General features: G+C 38.7%; 1 protein-coding gene across 2 annotated transcripts in view; it reads left to right on the top strand.

The window, feature by feature from the left end:
• Positions 1–13,612, top strand: part of BBOX1 (gamma-butyrobetaine hydroxylase 1) — a 76,984-nt gene extending 63,372 nt beyond the window's left edge. For both annotated transcript variants that reach the window (XM_061380977.1, XM_061380978.1), the window contains exons 6-8: positions 562–758; positions 10,865–11,031; positions 12,762–13,612. In XM_061380977.1, coding sequence (XP_061236961.1) covers positions 562–758; positions 10,865–11,031; positions 12,762–12,922 — 525 coding nt within the window. In that variant the 3' untranslated portion in view covers positions 12,923–13,612. The remainder of the gene's footprint in view (positions 1–561; positions 759–10,864; positions 11,032–12,761) is intronic.
• The last annotated feature ends 3,651 nt before the right edge of the window (positions 13,613–17,263 follow it).

Below are 17,263 nucleotides of genomic sequence, written 5' to 3' on the forward strand. Positions count from 1 at the left end.
ACTACACTATTTCCATATTCAAAATCCTTTAACAATTCCTCTCTGTGCACAAGAAAGTCCAATCTTTCATCTGACATTCAAGACTTCCCCTGATTAGATCCCAAATTACCTTTCCAAGTGGATTACTATTTCCAGTTGTAACCCTCTACTGAAGCCAGATATTTTGAGACCCAGTGAAGTGTGTGTTTTTGCACACCCATCAACACTGCCAAGTGATTTGCTCTCACTGTTCTAGTCTACGTATCCAAAATCTTATCCCTTCAACTTCACCCAAATTAAATTCCACTTCTTCTGTAAAGCCAACAGTAAGTGCTCACTCCCTACTGCTCTTATGATCTGTGCCTTTTGTTTGCAAACATTATTTGATTGCATCCTTGTCTTAAACTGTAACACTATTTGAACAGTAAACTTGATTTCAAGCAACTTTTTTCCCTAACCTCTTTCTCTGTTGACACAAGTGATAGATATAAAAGTATATTACCTTTATGAATCATTCTTTAAAGCTGTCAAAAATGTAGGTGCACACCATTTTAAAACATGGTTCTCTGTTTTTATTTCTAGGTTCAGCTTTTGCACTGCATAAAGCAAACCGTTACTGGGGGTGAGTCAGAAATTGTAGATGGATTCAACGTATGCCAAAAGCTCAAGGAAAAAAATCCTCGAGCATTCCAGATTCTGTCCTCCACCTTTGTGGACTTTACAGACATTGGAGTGGATTACTGTGATTTCTCTGTACAATCCAAACACAAAATTATAGAGTAAGTACTGTTTCTAAGTTTCTCATCTCAGTAAAACAGTTGACAGCAAAAGCTTCATTGACTTAAAGCTTAAACAGAAAAATCCAATACACTTCTCAGCTTTACTTTATATTAACTGTTTAGCCCAGTTCTCGAATGAAGGTGAAAAGAAAGAACCCTGTCACCGCTAAAAAAAAAAAAAAAAAATATGAAACTCTATGAAATCTCTGTTCTTAGTCAATATAAGTAACTAAGACTTCATGTATTCTTCATTTTTAAACTATAAATTGTGCATAATTATAATCAGTGTGATTGTATTAATCAGGACCCTTTCAGAAGTAAAAGACTATAACTCAAACTGGATAGTCTAGCAGTTGAAAAGTATCGTCTGATATTGACCTTTTATTTTTTCCTTCACCTCTTAGCCAACACATCCAAAAATGAAGTGTCGGCTTCATTTTTAAAAACAATCAGTAGAAACTCCAAGTTTTCATTGTCTTAGAGCTGGTAATGACAGCACACAGAAAATACTTATTTTCCAATAGCTACAGCAAAGGTATAAACTCGCTGCCCAGAATGTTTAAATCTATCCTGGAAGAGTCACCATGGCTAGGAAGTCAGAGAATTCTGATTGGCTGTCCTGGATCACACGTTCATCTCCAAAGAAAGGTCAGCCTCAACTGAACCACAGGGCAGAGAAAGAAACAATAACATCTCCCCAGATTGATGCCAAAAAATCACATGTTCCCTACACAGAACTTTTTGTGTTCTTTTTTTGTTTAGCATTATTTCATAAGACGGTATCTACAAAGGCCACGCATATATCCTTTTATTTGAGAGTTATCCTACATTGTTTTTCTAGGACATATTTGATTTAATCTGACCTTAATGAATTTTGAGGTGTTTCAATTTTACAGTTGATTTTGTATTCTTCTTTTAGGAGAAATAACCAAATAATATGAAATAAACTCATTTAATAAATAATCAAATCCCCAATATACTAACTCAGCTTTCTTAAATACACACGTGATCGTCATTTATTCATTCAACAAATATTTACTGAGGCCATTCACTCTTGTTGGTGCATGGGATACATTGGTAAACAAAACAGTTTCCTGTTCTCATGAAGCTTCCTTACTAATGGGGGAGGGGAGAATTAGAAATTTTTTAAATAAATGAGGAAATTGAAATGAATGTTAAGATATTTTAAGTGCTTAAGAAACAAGGACAAGTCAGGCAGGTTAGGGGAGTCTGTAGAGCCAAAGACTTAGGGAGGATGAAATTTGTATCATTAAATAGTGTTTCAGTTGAACTCCAATACTTTGGCCACCTGCTGTGAAGAGCTGACTCATTTGAAAAGACCCTGATGCTGGCAAAGATTGAGGGCAGGAGGAGAAAGGGACGACAGAGGATGAGACAGTTGGATGGCATCACCGACTCAGTGGACATGAGTTTGGGTAAACTCAGGGAGTTGGTGATGGACAGGGAAGCCTGGCGTGCTGTGGTCCATGAGGTCACAAAGAGCTGGACATGACTGAGTGACTGAACTGAACTGAACTGAAATAGTGTTTCAAGGACAAGCTTTACTGAGTAGGTGATATTTGAGCAAAACTTAAGAGTAAGGGAGTTTGCCCAGAAGATAAGCAGTTTCCAGAAACAGCTAGAGCAAAGATCCTAGGATGACCCTAAGAAGATGCTTGGTGTGGTCAAGGAACCACAAGAAGCCACTCTGTGGGGTAGAGTGTTAAGAAAGGAGGCCATGGAGAAGGAAATGGCAACCCACTCCAGTATTCTTGCCTAGAGAATCCTGTGGACAGAGGAGCCTGGTGGGCTGCTGTCCATAGTGTTGCACAGAATCAGACACAACGGAAGCGACTTAGCATGCATGCCTTGGAGAAGGTAATAGCAACCCATTCCAGTATTCTTGCCTGGAGAATCCCAGGGACAGAGGAGCCTGGTGGGCTGCTGTCTATGAGGTCGCACAGAGTCAGACACGACTGAAGCAGCTTAGCTGTAGCAGCAGCAGGGCCACAAAGTGAAAATATAGGTCACTAACTACAAACCACCAAACGGTTCCATTTCCACTTAAACCAAGGTTGTATACTTTATGTCTGAACTTTTTTTATTTTTTGTCTTCATTCATATCTTGGTAGTTTTTCCCTGCTTTCCAATAAAGTTTTTCTATGAGGGCTATTAAAAAAAAAAAAAAAAAGAAAGGAGGCCAGATGGTTGTCAGTTCATATAAAGCTGCGTTAACCATCATAAGAATACTGGCTTTCACTCTTAGTGAAAGATTTTGACCAAAAGAGAGACATCTATATTCATATAAAGTTATTTACATTTTTAGTGGATTACCCTGGCTGCTGTGCTCAATATAGTGCAGGAGAACAAGGGCAGGAATAAGAAGTCCAGCTAAGGAGCTCATATGGGACTTCAGGTCAGAGCCGAGGATACCTCGAACATAAGTGGTCCTGGTGGGGACAGCAGCAGTGTGGAGAAGAGTCCTCTTTGGGATATATTTTTGCGTATTTAATCAGCATATTTCCCTGAAATATTGGATGAAAGGTCTGAGAGGAAGACAGACTTAAAAAAATAAATCCTGGTCCAAAGTAACATTATCCAAGAGGTCAGTCATCGAGAATGGAAAAGGAAGGAATAACTCTCAAGATTCCTAGGTTTAACATGATCGTTTTAAATATTTAAAAGACCATTACAAATTATCATTTTGTTGTGACACAATATGATTACAGATTCTGCAAGGCTAGTGAATAGAGGCAAAAAAAAAAAAAAAACCTTGGCTATTGAGTGAGGTTAACCAAATAGCCATCATCTGAATCATAATTTGGCTTTGTTATTTTTTTTGTAATGAAATTCCAGAATATGGTCATTATCAAGGTCTCAGAGATATCCCTAGAAAGTATCAAGTTTTAACATTAATTCACTTAAAATGTGTTTTTAACAACAGGAGATGAAACAGAGTTTTCAGTTAATCAAGGGTTTCAGTACCCTGATTGTTCGGGTTAATTTTCCTAGTGGTTAAATCTTTTCACTCTTTTGAGATGCTTATTTCCTATTTAATACAAAAAGATCTTGGAGGCTGCTGAGAAAGTTAAGTGTCATGCAGTACAATAAAAAATAAAGAAAGAAACCAGGACAAAAACAATAATGGTGATTAAAAAAATAATAATATTGGTCAATTAAGCTATGGCAGTGCAACCTAGTGGTTACAAATCCAGCCACATGAACACAAGTCCTTCTCTTGTTATCTGTGTGCTGCTGGTCAAATGACTTATGCTTGCTAAGCCACAAAAAGGAATAATTGTCAGTAAAAAGAAAAAGAAGGAGTGATATGAATTCTTGTGCTGTGCTGTGCTTAGTCACTCAGTGCTGTCTGACTCTTTGAGACCCAATGAACTGTAGCCTGCCAGGCTCCTCTGTCCATGGGGATTCTCCAGGCAAGAATACTGGAGTGGGTTGCCATGCCCTCCTCCAGAGGATCTTCCCAACACAGGGATTGAACCCAGGTCTCCGACATTGCAGGTGGATTCTTTACCACCTGAGCCACCAGGGAAGCCCAATAATACTGGAGTGGGTAGTCTATCCTTCTCCAGGGAAAATTCCTGACCCAGGAATCGAACCAGGGTCTCAAGCACTGCAGGTGGATTCTTTTCCACCTAAGCTACCTAGGAAGCCAGTGTTAATACCTACCACATAACAATTGCAGTGGGAATTATAGAGAAAATATACAGACAGCCCTGTCACAATGCCTGACTCAGAAAGAGCAGAATAAATTTTAGCTAGCTATCATTTTCATAATCCAATCTATTTACTGGTGATAGATTTTAATTTCAGCTCTGAGTTTCTAATGACCAAAGCAAGACAGGATCATAATGAATTTGCAAGATGCTCTTAAGATATAAAATTTTCTTGCATAACATGTGATGTGGTAGGCAAGACCATAGTATCTCTCTCAATGAGAAATAATATTTTAACTAATGAAGAGAATCTACAGCATCACACTTGAATTATAGGAGATGATTCCCCAGTCTTCACTGGGCTCTTTTATGGACATCACTGATAAGGTTTTACATTTGCTAGTTTGCACTCAAGATGTTGCTGGTTTATGTTTAAATGCTTGTCCTGCATGCATAGCTAGTATTTAGCTGGTTATTCCCCATCTTTGGGGTTTTCACCCTTTTTTAGCATATAAAAAGATGTCCTCTTCATTAAAGGGGACTGGAATGCAAAAGTAGAAAGTCAAGAGCTACCTGGACTAACAGGCAAATTTGGCCTTGGAGTACAAACGAAGTAGGTCAAAGGCTAACAGAGTTTTGCCAAGAGAACGCACTAGTCATAGCAAACACCTTCTTCCAACAATACAAGAGAAGACTCTACACATGGACATCACCAGATGGTCAATACCGAAATCAGATTGATTATATTCTTTTAAAGATGGAGAAGCTCTATACAGTCAGCAAAAACAAGACCGGGAGCTGACTGTGGCTCAGATCATGAACTCCTTATTGTTAAATTCACACTTAAACTGAAGAAAGTAGGGAAAACCACTAGACCATTCAGGTATGACCTAAATCAAATCCCTTACGATTATACAGTGGAAGTGACAAATAGATTCAAGGGATTAGATCTGATAGACAGAGCGCCTGAAGAACTATGGAATGGATGGAGATTCGAGACATTGTACAGGGGGCAAGGATCAAGACGATTCCCAAGAAAAAGAAATGCAAAAAGGCAAAATAGTTGTCTGAGGAGGCCTTACAAATAGCTGAGATAAGAGAAGCTAAAGGCAAAGGAGAAAAGGAAAGATATACCCATTTGAATGCAGAGTTCCAAAGAATAGCAAGGAGAGATAAGAAAGCCTTCCTCAGTGATCAATGCAAAGAAATAGAGGAAAACAATAGAATGGGAAAGACTAGAGATCTCTTCAAGAAAATTAGAGATACCAAGGGAACATTTCATACAAAGAAGGGCACAATAAAGGGCAGAAATGGTATGGACCTAACAGAAGCAGAAGATATTAAGAAGAGGTGGCAAGAATACACTACTAAGTCACTTCAGTCGTGTCAGACTCTGTGCGACCCCATGGACTACAGCCTACCAGGCTCCTCCGTCCCTGGGATTCTCCAGGCAAGAACACTGGAGTGGGTTGCCATTTCCTTCTCCAATGCATGAGGGTGAAAAGTGAAAGGGAAGTCATGTCCTACTCTTAGCGACCCCATGGACCACAGCCTACCAGGCTCCTCCATTCATGGGAGTTTCCAGGGAAGAGTACTGGAGTGGGGTGCCATTGCCTTCTCCTCAAGAATACAGAGAACTATACAAAAAAGATCTTCATCATCCAGATAATCACAAAGGTGTGATCATTCACCTAGAGCCAGACATCCTGGAACAAAATGCAAGTGGGCCTTAGGAAGCATCACTATGAACAAAGCTAGTGGAGATGATGGAATTTCAGCTATATCAAATCCTAAAAGATGATGCTGTGAAAGTGCTGCACTCAATATGCCAGCAAATTTGGAAAACTCAGCAGTGGCCACAGGACTGGAAAAGTCAGTTTTCATCCCAATCCCAAAGAAAGGTAATGCCAAAGAATGTTCAAACTACCACACAATTGCACTCATCTCACACACTTGCAAAGTAATGCTCAAAATTCTCCAAGCCAGGCTTCAACAGTATGTCAACCATAAACTTCCAGATGTTCAAGCTGGATTTAGAAAAGGCAGAAGAACCAGAGATCAAATGGCCAACATCCACTGGACCATCAAAAAAGCAAGAGTTCCAGAAACACATCTACTTTTGCTTTATTGACTATGTCAAAGCCTTTGACTGTGTGGATCACAACCAACCGTGGAAAATTCTGAAAGAGATGGGAATACCAGACTACCTGACCTGCCCCTTGAGAAACCTGTATGCAGGTCAGGAAGCAACAGTTAGAACTGGACATGGAACAGCAGACTGGTTCCAATCAAGAAAGGAGTACATCAAGGCTATATATTGTCACCCTGCTTATTTAATTTATATGCAGAGTACATCATGAGAAATGCTGGGCTGAAGGAAGCACAAACTGGAATCAAGATTGCCAGGAGAAATATCAATAACCTCAGATACGCAGATGACAACACCCTTATGGCAAAAAACAAAGAAGAACTAAAGGGCCTCTTGATGAAAGTGAAAAAGGAGAGTGAAAATATTGGCTTAAAACCCAACATTCAGAAAATGAAGATCATGGCATCCAGTCTTATCACTTCATGGCAAATAGGTGGGGAAACAATGGAAACAGTGAGAGACTTTATTTTGGGGGCTCCAAAATCACTGTAGATGGTGACTGCAACCATGAAATTAAAAGACTCTTGCTCCTTGGAAGAAAAGCTATGACCAACCTAGACAGCATGTTAAAAAGCAGAGACATTACTTTACCAGCAAGGTCCATCTAGTCAAAGCTCTGGTTTTTCCAGTAGTCATGTATGGATGTGAGAATTGGACTATAAAGAAAGCTGAGCACCAAAGAATCAATGCTTTTGAACTGTGGTGTTGCAGAAGGCTCTTGAGATTCCCTTGGACTGCAAGCAGATCCAACCAGTCCTTCCTAAAGGAAATCAGTCCTGAATATTCATTGGAAGGACTGATGCTGAAGCTGAAACTCCAATATTTTGCCACTTGATGCAAAGAACCGACTCATTGGAAAAGCCCTGATGCTGGGAAAGATTGAAGGCGGGAGGATAAGGGGAAGACAGAGGATGAGATGGTTGGACGGCATCACTGATGCAATGGCCATGAGTTGGGTAGGCTCTGAGAGTTGGTGATGGACAGGGAAGCCTGGTGTGCTGCAGTCCATGGGGTAACAAAGAATTGGACATGAATGAGTGACTGAAGTGAACTGAACAGCATATAATCCTGCATCAAGACTTTCTTTTCATCCTCTTTTTACTTACAGCATATCCTGCTTACTAAGGTCCAATTTTGCGTTTTAAGTTGATCCTCATGAAGCCAAGCACACATCTCCTCTAACATTCTTCCATCCTCAGAATAACATCTTCTCTGCATCTCACAACTAAATTTACTTTCTATTTCTCCTCAGGTCATTTCTTAGAATGTAAAGAACAAATTTGTGACTTATTTTCTCATATAGAAAGTAAACACCAGGTTAAAAGAAACAGAGACTGTACTACACAGAGAGAGAGAGAGGAATTGATTATTTTCGCCCACATGTATGAACTCTTAGGGGCTTACTCAGGTGGCGCTACTAGTAAAGAATCCACCTGCCAATGCAGGCAACACAGGAGATGTGAGTTCGATCCCTGTGTTGCCAAGATCCCCTGAAGGAGAACATGGTGACCCACTCCAGTACTTTTGGTGGAAGAATCCCAAGGACAGAGGAGCCTGGCAGGCTATAATCCATGGGGTCGCAAAGAGTCGGACACAACTGAGCATGTGAGCAAAAGATGAACTCAGAAATGAAAGCTTAATACAATGTACCATGAAATACACAATTCTGATTTCATTGAGTATCCCATGGTACACTGTGTTAGCAGAAAAAGAAACAAATCAGCAGAGTGGCTGTGATGGAAGAGTCCCAAGGGAAGTTTCAAAGATGTAACATCCTTGTCAGTGACACGAAGGATGACTCAAAGGCTGTCATTGTTACGTGTGCTTAGTTTCTCAGTCATGTCCGATTCTTTGTGACCTCAGGGACTGTAGCCTGCCAGGCTCCTCTGTCCATGGGGATTCTCCAGGCAAGGATACTGGAGTGGGTTACCATGCCCTCTTCCAGGGGATCTTCCCAACCCAGGGATCGAACCCAGGTCTCCTGTATTGCAGGCAGATTCTTTGCCATCTGAGCCACCAGGGAAGTCCGTTATTGTTATATGCACAGAAAATAATGCAAAGTGAGAGGAAGGGATGTGTGTCAGGAGGAGTTAGGCTAGAATTTTAAAGATAAAGTGAAAAGGCAAAACGTCCTCAGAAACTGTGAAAGGAGTCTGAAACCAGCAATATGAATACATCAATCAAAAGGTCTCAAGCTCTATGGTTTGTATCACTCAAACCTGAAGATCCACAGTCTCTTCTGCTGACTGACCCTTTTCTTCATTCTTTGTTCATGAAACTACAAACTGCAGGCTATAGCGCATCCTTTATCTATGTGGAAAAGATGGGGCAGCAGGGGTGAGCACTTCACTGCCTATTCAGTCATATTTGTATTTTTATCAATATATATAAATTCAAGTTCTAAGAGCCTTTTTTGAACACCTGTTTCTTTCTTACACTTTCTTTCCTTATATGGGTTCAACAGGTAGTTTTCAGTCACTACTCAAATAGCAAAGAGTTGCTGTTAATGACTATTTCTAAGAGTTTATCATTCAGTTCGGTTCAGTTGCTCAGTCGTGTCCAATTCTTTGCAACCCGATGGACTGCAGCACACCAGGCTTCCTTGTCCATCACCAACTCCTGCAGCTTGCTCAGACTCGTGTCCATTGAGTCAGTGGTACCATCCAACCATCTCATCCTCTGTCGTCCCCTTCTCCTCCTGCCTTCAATCTTTCCCAGCATCAGAGTCTTTTCAAATGAGACAGTTCTTCGCATCAGATGACCAAAGTACTAGAGCTTCAGCTTCAACATCAGTCCTCCCAATGAATATTCAGGACTGACTTCCTTTAGGGTTGACTGGTTTGATCTCCTTGCTGTCCAAGGGACTCTCAAGAGTCTTCTCCAACACCACAGTTCAAAAGCATCAATTCTTTGGCACTCAGCTTTCTTTATGGTCCAACTCTCACATCCATACATGACTACTGGAAAAAGACTACATAGCTTTGACTAGACAGAGCTTTTATCATTATACTTGCCATTGGCTCACAGGATTGACTGTTAATCTGAAATACAAAGTGTGGAGACCAGGTACCCATACTTTGTATACCACTGGTTCTCTCTGTGTGAGGAACCAGCCAGGTTTAATCTAGACCCCAAATCAGTGTCACCAAGCCCTGGAACATGTACCAGAGTCTGTTCCATTTGACCCATCAGTCAGCTATTGGCTCACATTACCACCTCCTACGCTGACCCAGGAGTAATTCTCGGCACTTCATCACCATCCTTGCCCACCTGAAGTTTTTCTCTATCTGTCCTCTTTCTACCTAAAGAAAAGATAAAGTTGGTTGCTATTTTAGAACTGGCTAAAAGTCCGTCTTCCTAATAAGCTAAAAAAGTTTTTTCTTCCTCTGTCTCTGTGTCTAAACAATGCTCATACCTTGCTAATTATAACCAACAAACTTAAATTTAGAACTGTTATTTCTTACATTAAAAACAGTATTATGTTATATTGTCATGATCCTGATTTACATTCTAAAAAATACTATAGAGATCACAATATTAGAATCTCTCAAGGTACTCAAAAGACCTTGGTACTGTCCAAAGGTACTAAAAAATATACAAAGTTACATATGCAACAAATATTTATTAACTGCCTATTATGCCCAGGCTCTATGTAAGTGCTGGGAATGCAACATTAAGTGAAATACAGTATCAGTCTTCTCGAAGCCTGTACACTAAGATAGCTAATATAGATGGAAAGATCCAAAGAATGTACTTCCAGCTAGACTCTACTTTCTCTGTGCCTTGATTTCCCCATCTATAAATTAGAGATTGAATTAAAACAGATTATTTCAAGCTTTTAAAAAAACAAGTCTTTCTTCCCAATAATGCTCCAATAAAATCATACTTAAAACCCCAATAGATAAAACATGTAAGTTGATTGATCTATGAATTATAACATAGGCATATTTTAATATGTAAAAGCAACTCTTTTTCAAAGAATGAAGAATGAATTAATTTTCCTAACAAATAAACATTTTAACTTAAATTTCTCAGAAACATTTATTTTGAAGTAATTTGAATCATTCTGGCACTTTGGTGGTAAGATTTCCAAAAACGCTTGCCAAATGAATAAATGAAAAACCAATACTTTGTATCACAGATAACCTTAATATTTTCTGTACATGTGTTTGGATTCTTTAATACTGTATTTCAGAAACATCATCCAAGATGAAATGACCCTTACAAATGTAAATAGATACTTCATGACTTCTATATTTTAACTTCTTCTCTTTGAAAAACAGATTAGATGATAAAGATCAAGTGGTTCGTATCAACTTCAATAATGCAACTAGAGACACGATATTTGATGTACCTGTCGAGAGAGTTCAGCCTTTCTATGCTGCTCTGAAGGAGTTTGTTGACCTCATGAACTGTAAAGATTTCAAGTTTACTTTCAAGATGAATCCAGGTCAGTGAACACACCTCCTCAAACAACTGAAAGAATGGGTTTTCTTCAATCTTAAGCACTGAGCACAGTATCTAGAGCAGTTTTTCTTAGACGAGGCACGTGGAACAATTTACAACAGAGTCTTGGTGTATAGCCAGCTTGCTTAAATAGCAGACTTCTGGCTCCTACCCTGGCTCTAAATTGACTTTAAAATACTCATTCTTAAATAAGCTCCTAGGTAATCCTTAAACACATCAAAATTTAATAACCTCTAACCTAAAGAATAAATATTGAAAGACAAGCTACAAGCCAAATAAAATCTCATATCTGATATGAAGACTGACAACATATTTTCTATTCTGATAGCCAATCAATACAAACTGAAGCTTATACTTAGTTCTTCTAACTTGGTAAACAGATAAAATCATCCCCATGACTCTCACTCTAAAGTTCATGAGTCATATTTACTCACTGCACTTATCTGATCTGGCAGGCATATTGCTACCTGAAACAAAGTCGTACTGAAATATTCCAGCCACTTGGATAAAGAAGCAGAAAGCATTGTGGGTTCTGTGGACCATCTCTACTTAATAAAGTGACATGAAATTCAAGGCTTTTGATATCTAAAATAAAAGGCCTAATTTCTCCCTCCTGTTGACTGGGCCAAGTAGAAGATACTTTTCTCTTGTGCTCTTTTTTTTTTAATTGATCTTTGGATCTAGTAAAGTACTACTAGAATCTTCATAAGTTCACTGCTATGCAGTCAACACCACATTGATTTTTAAGAACAGTAACATGTAAAATGGAAATGAAATGGGAGAAAAATACCCAAAAAACAGGAGTTCGAATTCAAGCTTCCCCATTTAATGGCAGAAACCTTCTGACAAGTACTTCAACTTCTCAGAGCTTCAGTTTTCTATGTATGAAAAGATGAGATAATACTCTTCCTTCAAGATTTTAATGAGGCTTAGAAATAACATACATAAATACTAAGAACATAAAAGACAAACCGAGAATGTCACTATCTATAATTATCTGAGGCTGTTAAACTAGAAATAAGCATTTCTTAAGTCATAAGGAGAAAGACAAAGGTCATATGATATCACTTGTATGCAGAATCCAAAATATGGCGCAAATGAACCTGTGTATGAAACAGAGAGACTCTTAGACACAGAGAACAACTGTGGTTGCCAAGGTCGGGGGCAGATGGGGTGGGATCTGGGGGTTAGCAGATGCAAACTGTTACATATAGAATATATAAACAAAAAGGTCCTACCCTATAGCACAGGGAATTTTTCTATATCCTGTGATAAACCATAATGGAAAAAAATATAAAAACAGATGTATGTATATGTATAACTGAATCACTTTGCTGTATAGCAGAAATTAATATAACATTGTAAATCAACTATATTTAAATTTAAAGAAAATACTTCTGAGCAGGAGGTAAGTAACAATCAGGAAGAACAATTCAGAAGTTTTAGTTTATGGAGATAATAGTTTAAGAATTAGAAAAGTGTCTACAGGGGCCTGACAGCCTATGTAATTCAGATGTCAAAAGGCTTAAAGCAATCAGCATCTAGTGGTCTGATTTGCATGAAAAAGCGAATATGTAATTTTATGTAAAGAAGTAAACATTGTTTCTTGATGTGAACCACATGGCAGTGTTATTTTTGCATTTCACATTTTCTAGTTCAGCAAATCATTTACACGTAAGATTATATTCATACTGTAAAAAATCCTTTGTCTAGGTGATGTGATTACCTTTGATAACTGGCGCTTACTTCATGGCCGACGAAGCTACGAAGCCGGAACTGAGATAACCCGCCATCTAGAAGGGGCTTATGCTGACTGGGATGTGGTCATGTCAAGGCTACGTATCTTAAGGCAGAGTCTCCAGAATAGAAACTGACTCTCCTGTTGCTAACCTCAGTAAGAGTCCAATGAGTGTATTTTATAAGATATGACAAGGTTATTTGTCTTCACAGACCATGAGCCATATCAGTTATATATTAATCTCTTTAACACTGAACATGTCATCTTTCTCACAAGAGTTCTCTTTTCTTTCTAATCATATACAATGCCAACTTTTTAGATGTAGCCATGTTCCCTCTTTTTCAAATAAAGCATCTCTTCTGTTCAGATGCATGTATGATCTAATTTCTTTTTTTTTTTTTAGAAAAGAGGGAAACAGTTTTATTACTGAATAAGCACAAGGCCATATTACAGTATGCATTGTAAGCAATCCACCAAGTTAAGAGAAAGAAAGAAATTCTAGAAATTCAGGCTAGAATTAAACAGTAGTAATCCTTTACATCATGTTCTTAAGATTTTAACAGTAACTTGTCTTTTTTTTTTATTTTATTTTATTTTTAAACTTTACAATATTGTATTAGTTTTGCCAAATATCGAAATGAATCCGCTGCCACAGGTATACCTGTGTTCCCCATCCTGAACTCTCTTTTGCCCACCTGTGAAGTCTCCAGAATGCCTTCAAATCACCTTGCACTAAACCAAATTCTCTCTTCAAATAAGGCTTCTTTTGAATAAAGCTTTGTTTCAATAAAGTTTGCATTTCAAATAAAACTTGTCTCAAATGAAACATGTTTCTGCTCTATTGCCTATAGGGTCTTGTTTTTCATGACTGCATATAACTGTCTTTAGCATGCTTGGGAATGCTATTTTCCCAAGCATAGCATATTGGGATCATATTTTTAAAGATCTCTTTGTTTACTTTTATTACTGAATTCTGTGACCCAAATTTCCAGCCCTCACCAACCTGGTGAGCTAAGCTTTTCTTGTAATACCTAAATTATGACATCAAACCCAAGAATATGTCAAATTAAAAGAAAATATAGTCGCCTGCCCTTACAAAGCTGCTCTTGCCCCAAAATACTCCTAAGGACTGCCAGGATAGCATACCCCTGTCTGTTGATCTGTTCCCTTCACTTCTTGCCTTCAACTAAGAACTAGTAAAAGTAGAACCAAGATGCATGCAACACTCACAAATGAACATGATGTCTGCTCACCTGTGGACAGCTTTACCTGCTGGTCTTGGCTTCCTCTATGGCCACTGCCTTGTCCCCAGTGGTGGAACACAGGTGTCACCACCAGCTGTGAAAGCTGTTGTGCCTGTTGAGTACGCCTACTGTGCCCAGTCCTTATCCATGTCTCCTGAAAAAAGGAGTCTTGGCATTTCCATTTGCTGAAATCCTGGTAGTATATAGATTTTTAGTCTATACGCTTGGGGCCCTAATCAAGCCTCTTACTCTGAAAGTCTTAATCATTGCCACTGCTGTAGAGCCCTACCTGTTGGTTTATAACTGAATGAAAATATTACTTCCATCCATGAGTTTCACACTCACACTGTGCTGATGGCACTGAGAATCTGGATGAAAAGTGCCTGAGGCCCATGTCAGCACACCCCTCTGTTTTCTGAACTCTGGTATTAAGTCCACATCACCAGCCCAGTCTCCTCTTTCCCTTGTAATGCTGGCCCTTTCTGGGGTGTTCATTGCCCTTTCCCAATCATCTGTTCTTGATGGAGCTACTATGGTACACCACGTATGTTTGGTTTTTCCAAACTCCAAATGGAGTGGGCTGGGTTCTCAATGCCATCTCTTCTAAGGAGCTCCTAGAATGAAAACAGGTACGTTCAATAGGGGCACGGCTTGAATCGAAGGGGCAGCTAATACCTAAAAAAAGTACTTAATCAATACCTAAAAACAAATACATTTCTTGAGTAACCCTAGGTCCATCCACTTACAAAACCTAAACTCCAGGCACATGCAACACTAATGTGACTTGTCATGCTTTTATTCATTTGACAGATATTTAATCACATATCAGGTATATGTCAGGCACAGTGCTAGACTAAAGACATAGAAGGACTTGCGATGAACCTACTTATGGTCTGGTAGGGGAACAGATAAGGATGTAGATGATGATGTGTTTTATTAACAGAATGGTTCATAGGAAGGCATCCAAGATTGGAGAGGTTAAGGAAAGCTTCAGTCTGAGTTTAATAAGGGTTAGCAGTAGTTTTCCTGGCAAAGATAGGAAAACTACTTTCAAGCTCAAAAGGTAGAAGAGGCACAGAGAATTGTGAGTGATCACAGTGGATGTGCTGATTTACAAGTAAAAACGAGCAGAGCACAGGAATGGTGTAAAGCCTGAGTTTGGATGCCTAGATTCAAAGAGTAATAATAATAATCAGTTAACTAGGTGTCTTTGAACAAACAACTTCTTCCATTAAGCCTCAGATTTCTATATATAAATGAGACTAAGAATAGTTATCTCATTAAATTTATTTGTGGATTAAGTAAAAGTTCACAGACAGCAGAATTTTCTCAAAATTCTCAGACGATTAGAGTCATGTTTGTGTATGTGCCTGTAATACTACTTCCCAGTCTCATCCTGTGAAAGCTACGATTCGATGGATCTGGGCTAAGAACCAAGAACTGTATCTTTAGCAACCATCCCAGGTGATAGACATCATCAGAGAAGTTTAGAAAATATAAATGTAAAGCATTTAGCATGGTTCCTAAGTGAGGGTAAGTACTCAATAAATGGTAACTATTGTTAGTTATAATAACAGAGGTTGTAGAGGGAGAGAATAGACAAGGATGAGACAAGATATATGATGCCAGAGACAGAGATAAGGACCAGGTCATGAAACATCAAAATGAATGTTGCGCTAAAAAGTTGACATTTTATCTTGAAAGCAATGAGGAGCCACTTAAAGGGTTTTTGTTTGTTTTTTTTTTAACAATAGAGTGCCTTAGTCAGATATTCATTTTTAAAGATCCATCTGGCTACACTGTAGAGGAAATTGTAAATGAGCAAGGCTAGAAGCTATAAATCTACTTATGAGGTTATAAATCTGCTTACTGTAGGAAGCTGGATGAGAGATTAAGAAGGACTGAATTAGAATGCTGGGAGAAGAAATGGAGAGATACTTAGGAGGCTAAATCTAGAGAACTTGATGCTTCTCTGCATGTAAAGAATGAAGATGTTCAAAATGCCTGCCGAGTTTCTAGTTAAGAAAAATGAGTTAACTGTGATTCCGTGCTTAAGGAGAGAAGCCACAAAAGCAGAAGCAAGTTTGTGAGCAAGAGAATGAATACAGTTTTGAACAGACTGGACTTGGATTGCCCTTGAGCTGATCTATTTGTCCATTGGCTCTACATATACATACAGCTCAGGACAGAGACCTGGATTGGAGATCTGCATTTGGAAAGTATCTGAAAGTGGATGAAATCATTACTTGCTTTCCTGGAGACCTTTAGTGATTGTGACCAAACTTACAAGCCTCATGGTATGATGATAAACAAATGATATTGGCCTAGTTTGTGGAATTAGTTACACCCTGAACATAAAGAATCAATACTGGCTTATATTCAAAATCAGCTAGACCACTTACATACTGTATTTTGTCCCTAGAAGATGGCATTCCAAACCAGCATCCTACAGACTGGCTGTTTCCTTCTCTGTTGAAAAATTATTTCTGCCCTGGAAAGAAGGAACAGAGGATTGGATGCTGTTGCAACAATTTCTGAAGTGTTATATAGGACATGACATATTATGGGCTACAGCAGCTGGTGCCGACGGAAGATGACTAGGTTTCCTGGATATAATGGTCTAAAGATTTGACTTTCCTCCAAACTCATAATAGATCTGATGTAACTTGGATTAGAATTTACCCCCTTTTGGCAGTGTGGACTCTTACGGTCTGTTCTATTTCTCTGATTTGACTTGTAGAATATTAGCGTCTTGGCTGGTTAATCGGAATAACTCCACAGGTCACCAGAATGACATGTCACAAGATATCTACGTTGGTCTTTATTTCTCCCCCTAACGGACCATTAAAAGGTGAATAAATGAGTTTCGTTTGTGGGGATTTATGCAAAAAGAGGAAATCCATGGCAAAGCTAATGGACACAGAGGGTAATTTCTCTGTCCAGGAATTTAAATTAAGAAAGAGGAGAGACTTAATGAATAAAAATACCCTTTTGTGTTGTTAAATATCATTTTGAGAATAGATCTGAACCAAAAGTTCTTGCAATGAAAGTTTGATTCGTTTGGATGTAATGGCTTATAACATACCTCTGTGTCTCTGCACATACTTCCCCACTGTCTGGACCACTCTTCCCTACCAACTTATATGCTTGCAAAATTTATCTTCCTCCTTCAAAATTTAGTATAAGTTTTACCTCTCTTGTGACTCCTTCCCTGATTCTCCCAGTCAGGCTTA

The sequence above is a fragment of the Bos javanicus genome, chromosome 15 (genome assembly GCF_032452875.1).
Source record: "Bos javanicus breed banteng chromosome 15, ARS-OSU_banteng_1.0, whole genome shotgun sequence".
Lineage (NCBI taxonomy): Eukaryota > Metazoa > Chordata > Mammalia > Artiodactyla > Bovidae > Bos > Bos javanicus.